At 31.4% G+C, this 7780-nt stretch overlaps 1 protein-coding gene across 1 annotated transcript; it reads left to right on the top strand.

The window, feature by feature from the left end:
- The first annotated feature begins 856 nt into the window (after positions 1–856).
- Positions 857–3182, top strand: LOC133799671 (thioredoxin-like protein Clot). The gene is made up of 2 exons (XM_062237671.1): positions 857–1040; positions 2748–3182. The coding sequence occupies exons 1-2, from the start codon at positions 902–904 to the stop codon at positions 2999–3001; spliced, it is 393 nt and encodes a 130-aa protein (XP_062093655.1). The 5' UTR covers positions 857–901; the 3' UTR covers positions 3002–3182.
- Positions 3183–7780: the final 4598 nt, after the last annotated feature.

Genomic DNA, 7780 nt, shown 5'->3' with positions numbered 1-7780 from the left:
TCCAATAGTTTTTATTTTAGTTTAGTTTAGAAATATTAGGGTCTGATTGGTTCACGATTAGAAAATTGTATTTTTGAAAAGTGAGATTCTGAAATGAAAATCTGAATTTAGTGACTAAAATCATGTGTTTTGAAAATGTGATTGGTTCAATGTCAGTAAACTGTTTTTGAGTTTTAAAAAAATGAATCTGTGATTGGTATTAAATTTAAAAATATAACAGAAGCTGAATACTTGGAACAGCTGAATCTGAATATTATTTTAATTTTATATATATAAGTTGTATAATATTAAATTTTGATTTATCAATAGATTTAATTATGTAAAATTTAATTATATTGATAAATTAAAATTTAATAATAATAATCATTGATTAAATTCATAACAATATTGCATTGTTATTTATAAAAATTCCAGTACAACTTATTTTTGAATTAGGCATCCTAAATGTCATAAAATGTTCCATAAACACCTTATTACTAGTGAGATCATACTCAAGTCATAAAAATTGGCAAAAAAAAAAAATAATACAAGCAATGATGCAGAGGATAGGAGTAGAGAGAACAAACAAATCCTGATTTTGATTCTAGGTTTTTGGAGAAAAAAATCACAAAATAGAGAAAACGCAAAATCGTTGTTTTCTAAATTACAACACAAAATTAAAATTTTGATTAAGATATAGTTTTCAAAAACAATTTACCAATCAAATATTTTGGTAGGTCTCACAAATTTTGAGTTTTCAAAATCATAAAATCATTTCCAAATCAACTACCAATAGATTTTATTTTAATTTAGTTTAGAAATATTTTATTTGATTTTTTTTTTCAATTAATGTGGTGCTTATATGAGGTTCGAGAAACAGAAAGAGTCGGAAGGAAGTTAAAAAAAAAAAGGGTACTGGAAAATGCCTGTGAAGGTGTTAGAGGCGAGCCTTTCCAACTTCGATAGCGTGTTTGAGAAATTCAGGTCAGAAGCATCCTCACCCAAATTCATCCTCTTCTTGGCTGACAATGATCCCTCTACCTCTCTTAGTTGGTGCCCTGGTAACCTCCTTCTCTTTCATCTCCTCCCTTAATTATGCGCGCTTAGTTCTTATCGTCTTCTTTCTCACCTTTGAAGAATGATGATGTTTTTCAAGTAAACAAACAATGATATGAAATCAGATTCCCACAAGCCAATTATATCAAATTAATGTATGAATTGCATCGATGACACAAAATATTTCATAGCAGCCCCTGGCAAGATTCTGGGTCTTTTCCCTAGAGGCTTTCTCTGTGTGAAAGCAAAACAAATCACTGACAGTTGCACCGCAACATTTATTCCTTCTTCATCTTAGTTTGAAGATTGGGCATTTTTTTTTGAAGAAAACATATATCCATTAAAATTAAGCAATAGATACATGGATATTAGCAAGAGGATGGGGATCTTCACCTATACATGGATATTGCAAATTTAGCCAAAGAATTTGCTTCTCTCATGATATGACTAACGTTGATATTAGGGAATGAAGACAATGATTGTTTAATGCTTACAATGAAATCCCCTAAAGCAGATTTAGGGGGATTAATACAAGATAAAGAATTTACAAGATCGCTACAATCGGTTTCAACAAAATTAACAAAGAAACTCTCTTGTAAACACCAAGTTAAAGAGAGGAGAAGACCTTGGGCTTCAGTAAGAATAGGCTTGAAAACTCCTTCCCAAGGGATTGCAAACGCTGCTACTAGTTGACCTTCATTGTTCCTAATGACCCCTCTAAAGCCCATCTTATTTGTTTCTTTTGTTGTAGCTGCATCAACATTTAATTTGAGCAAACCAGGGCAGGTTTCCATTGAAAATTATGTCTCTCCACTACTGCATTACTCGACTTGATGGTTTGATTGACTGCCTGGTACTACGACAAAAATGATGAAGACCTCTATACTACTTCTTTTGCTTGAGTCATCTGTCCGTGAAAAATAAACTTATTCCTTTTGTTCCACACAGACCACAATATGCAGATGAAATGCTTAAAAGAACAAGTATCAAATTTAGATTCCACCAGCAATATAATATTCAATAAATCACAATGAAGGTTAGAATAAATGATGGATTTAAACTCACTTACCTTCCAAACCTTCTTAGAAAAAGGACAGCCAAACTATGCATAGGAGATTGACTCATGTGAGAAATTGTATCGACTACAGGAGGGATTATTTCAAATTTTCTTGTAGAAAAGGTTAGCATTTGTAGGAATAGATTTACTACAAGCTCTCCAAACAAAGTTTACTTTAGAAGGGACATTGAGGTGCCAGAGTTTCTTCTATCTTTGTTGAATATTGAGTGGGCATCCTTTAGAATTTGGAAATATAATTGTTCTTGAAAGTTGCTTGCACCGCCAAACTTATTATTATTATTAGGGAGAATTGCAGCGAAAATCCCTAGCACTTAAATTCCTACTTAGGGATTTTCGCTGCAGTTCTCCCTTATTAGTAGACTTGTATTCATAAAAGTTGCACTTGAAAGTGATGGCTATTTCCATCTTTTGTTATCTCCTTATATATGACAAATTATTAGTTTTGCTAAACATAGCTATGGAGATTTAACTCTTAATGTTCTTGAATATACTGGAACTGGAGTATCATGCTCCTGATTTAAAAAACACAAGGAAAAAATAAATAAATAGAGATAGCAGATAAGTATCTGCTTGTGCTTTAGCTTTCAAATCTTTATGCAATGCAATGATCTTTACTATTATGTTTGCGCTGTAGATTGTGTGAGAGCTGAACCTGTAATCTACAAGAAGCTAGAAGCTACTTCTGATGATGTTGTTCTCTTGAGAGCTTATGTCGGAGACCGCCCTACATGGAGGACTCCCCTGCATCCTTGGAGAGTAGACTCAAAGTTCAAGTTAACTGGGGTTCCAACATTGATCCGTTGGGAGAATGATGCCATCAGGGGTCGCCTTGAAGACTATGAAGCCCACTTGGAAAACAAAATCGATGCCCTTGTTGCTGGGAACTGAGTTCCAAACTTAAATGGATTCAATCCAATTTATTCCATAATAGACTATCTTTCTCATTGTGTGTGGCTTTTACATCTACTGCTGGAAAACCTTGGCATGTACTGTTAAGGCTGCTGTAGCTTAGCAGCAGTTGAAGTATTCCTACTTTTAATAAATATAAATAAAACACACCTTTTCTAAATGAGATTTTGAACTAATGTAGTCAACTTTCAATACTTTCTTCCATTCTCATGAGTTTGAGCAAGAAGAAAAATATTTGATCCATTATGATTGAAAGAGCAAGGTTTAAGTACATTGTAATAACTTGGGAAGGAGGAATTTGCAAAATATGGGAATATTTGAAATCCATTTTAAGAAATATGGGGATTTTGCAGGTTAAGTTTTATTTTTTATGTACACCGAATACCGGTGTTTCCGTTCCCATATTTTTTCGTTTTCTTCATTGCCTCTGAGTTTGGAGAAAACAAAACAAACATGTTGGAGAAAGATCTCCGGAAGACAGCGAATGGTGCCGATGTTAGTGGTTTCAAGGTCACCATTGTCTTTCGAGGAGAAGCGCACGAGTACTTAAGCTATTTGCTTCCCTCACTTTTCTCACTGATATAAGAAGCTGCACCTGGCCAAAAATCTCAGCTTGTCAACTCTTTTGTGTTCTGGGCTTGTTCACTGTTCCCTCATTCTGTTTCAAGTACTAATATCATAAATGGTGGAATTTGTTCTTGCACTCCTCTTGTTTGTTGATTTGTCCAAGCGCTTAAACTGGAGGAATGGGTTGAATGAAATTATATGATTATGAATTGTGTTTGGAGTATATATTAGGTATGACGAGATTGTAAATGATTCTGCTACACAATGTGATAGAAATGTTTTGAATAACATGTATGTTTGTGGTAGGAGATGTTGATGACTAATTATGCTTACAATGTGTTGAACCGTTTTTTATTATAATTATTATAATAATAATAATTATTATTAAATAAATAAATAAATAATAAAGAAAAAATCGGTTTGGAGTATAGGAGAAAAAGTAAAAATAAATATTCCATTATTCTCTCAACCCTCCCACTTCTCGTTCTGACCACCCTCTACTTTCTTTTCATTCTTTTCACTTTAATGTAAAGTCTGCAAAAAATAGGAGAACAAAAATCAAACAGAAGGGAGAAAAAAAGAAGATCTACATTTGCATCAGAAAAGAAACATTTGCTCAAGGTTTCACAGGTAAAGATCTATCCCTAAATTTTTTTCTTTTCTTCTAAGATGGAATACACTTATTCCGTCAAAAAAAAAAAAATTTGATGGATGCAGTCATTCCGCCAAAAAAAAAAAAAATTGATGGATGCACTCATCAAAAAATCCATAGAATGCACTTATTCCGCCCCAAAAATTAATGAATGCACTTATCCAAAAATTTATGGAATGCATTCATTCTACTAGAAATCTATGGAATGCACTCATTCTGCTCCAAATCTATAGAATGCACTCATTCTGCCCTTAATTTATTTTTCTTTAAAATAAAGTTGGACTGTTATGCTGTCAGAATTATCTTTAAAAAATGTTAATTTTGATTGAGAACAGTCAAATCAAAAAAAGTACAAATTTGGCCAAAACCAAATTCCTTATCGAAATCTAAAATCAAAATAATTGCTTGAGTTAATTTCCTTATTTTAAGCAAACAAAGTCCAAATTAATTGATAAAAAAATCATTCAAGATGACGATAATGTTTGATAGGCCAAACTGAATGAATATGAGTATATGTAATCATTCAAGGTGACATATACAGACGATATGAGCATCTATATATATATATATCTATTATATCATTACATGTCACAATGAAAAAAGAAAAAGAAAAAGAAGGCTTTATAATGATCCAAAGTCCTTGTAAAGCCCCATCTCCATGACTGATGGAAAAAAAACACGGTACAAAGAACTCAAGTTATAAAATCAAACCAAGAAAGATGTTATGTGTCAAGAAGATTAAATACATATTCATATTCAGTGAAATACAAATGCCTCCAATCACGTTTGACTTGTTTTCAGCCTTCTATTCACACAATATATTAAGAGATCTAAATATATGTGGACACAATGATGATGTGCTCTCTGCTTGTCAACGTCCATAAAAAATAAATATGCTCATATGTATGAACAATGAATTACATATGTACACAAACAGTGCCTACAAAATCCGAAAGGCACAAACGAAAAGATCAACAAGACCAAATGTGTATTGCACTATATATGTTCCATGAAAAAAAAAAATATCAGTGACATATATTATGCTTATACTCCAAAGTTAAGAAACGAAAATGCACTGTATAAAGGGCTCAAGACTGAATGTTTTGAACAAAACATATCATTCAAAAGTCATTCATGATCAAATATAATATATATACATATTTATATATATAATTAGTGCAAGAAAGATTGTACTTAATATATACATATGTATTGAAAATGATTCAAATCAAACCACTACCTAGACTAAAAGGGAAAATAGCATACAATACATTAGGAAAAAATGAAAGAGGAAAACACATTGTTTACTGATTTGGTCAAATATGATCGGGGTCCTTTGACGATCTAATCATATATAAGTATATATATATATATATATATATATATTTATGTACGAACAAGATTTGGAAAGACTTAAGTTCAAGTCCTGAGAAACGAGGCCTTAAAATAAATTCCAAGTCAAAGAAAAAATGTGTATCATGCATATACAATATATACATATAAATGGTCTTACCTTGAGAAAAAAAAATTGTGCGTATGCTTTGTCAAAGAATTGCAACTTATCATATATGACTCTTGCTTTATTTTTGTAAGTCTATTAAATAGACTCAGAGGTATATCTAATAATAAAATAATATATTAAAAAAAATATATATCTCAAATTCGAAACCAAATTTAAATTCAAATTTTAAGATATTTATATTATTTGATAAATTCAAAACATAAAACAGTAAGATATTATCTCAAAATTTTAAATTCAAATTTACAAAAATAAAATTTGAATTTTAAAATAATGATATTACCTGATATAAAATTTTAGATTATTCCCCACAAATTTTGGAATAATCAATTAAAATTTTGATTTTTAAAAATATCTTTATATATAAAATAAATTATTGAAAAATTATATATATAAAGAGATTTCAAGACATAAAATTGTCACAAAAATGATAAAATTATAAAACCAGGTGAAATGGTATGAAGTTTCCAAATCCCAAATGAGCTCATCAAAATCAATTCAAATGATGAAATATCATTCCAAAATTTCAAAGAGGTCATTAACCTCACAAAATCTCAAAAATGGTAATTTTACCTCAAAATTAAAAGTGCACTAAAATTCAAAGCCATAATAAATGGTATCCCAAAAAGAGGTCATTCACCTCTTACCTTTCAAAGCATCACAAAGATGCTCTTGAACTACGTTTGACTTGATTCCTATAAAAATGATACGTAGGCAACTTAGTTGCTGAAGCTAAGTGCAGTCACAAAATACCACAAAATGGTATAAGACACAAAATCTCAAAATTCCATAAATGGTCATTCACCTTGGAATTTTTTCCAAGTTTTCGAAATGACAAGGAATTCCTGAAAATTGTCATATACCGGAATCTTTCTATTCAAATCCTAAATTAACTTATTCTGAACTACAAGTGGCTTGATCCTTCATAAAGAATGTATGTAGGCAGCCCAGTTAACCAAAATTACTGAGTTCAGCTGCAATTTCAAATTCCTCAAAATTTTCCCAAAAGTACACAAGTACTTAATATCATCATAATTGGAATCAAAGTGTTTTCCTTTAAATAAAAAAGGTAGTAATTAATAGGTTATTCTTATAATCTTGAATGGGTCGAACTCAAATTAATAAATTCTTATGCTATAAAATTAGCATAGGTGAAATTGTGTTTGACATTAATTTAATATATTAAATTTTAAATTTTTGTTCAACACAATGCACTGGCAAGATGATGTTTTTGTTAATGTGAAGAGGATGCACTTCACTTCAGAATTGTGTCAGAGTTATGGCGTAATGGCCATCATTCATATGCATATCAAGAATTGATTATTGTGGGCTGATGATATAGAAACTGAAGAGTTTCTCTTTGTTGTGTATTCTGGGAAACATCCTCTTGATGCTTCTCTCCTTGACAAAAGGATTTGGATGTATGACCTTTATGGTAGATAATCTCCCTAATTTTTGAGCTTCTTAATTTAATTTGGAAATCATCTGTGTTCTGATAAGAATTATTAATCTTGAAGGGCCTCGCAAGTATTGAAAATTACACAAGACAATTGTGAGGTCTACCTAATGATATATTAATGCAGGGTACATCATCATAGATGCCTCGTAATAATGATGAACCCTTTGGCAAATAAAAATGGCGACTGTTATGTGGAATTGTGCGTGTAGCTACTGTGTGGGTTATTTAGCTGAAAAGAAATGGATGAATATTCGAAGGAGAAAAAACTGGTTGTGATTTCTTTGTGGAAAAGAAATAGTTTTTGCTCAGTAGTTTATGTGATTTTACAATTATTTTTCGTTTTTGTTGTACCAAAAAATACGAGCTGAATTACTCAGCATGGGGAACAACTAACTGACAAGCGTATGAAGAAAGCGTATAGAGTATCTCGTTAACTCTAGAGTGAGCAGCTCGAGTCAACTTGACAACCTACGACAACCAGATAGTCTCCAGATCGCTTCTTGCACCAGCAACTTAGTTTGAGATATGCATCGCCTGGATCACCTTCATGAAACTCTGAAT

This window comes from Humulus lupulus, chromosome 1 (genome assembly GCF_963169125.1).
Source record: "Humulus lupulus chromosome 1, drHumLupu1.1, whole genome shotgun sequence".
NCBI lineage: Eukaryota > Viridiplantae > Streptophyta > Magnoliopsida > Rosales > Cannabaceae > Humulus > Humulus lupulus.
This window is presented reverse-complemented; position numbering and strand designations above follow the sequence as displayed.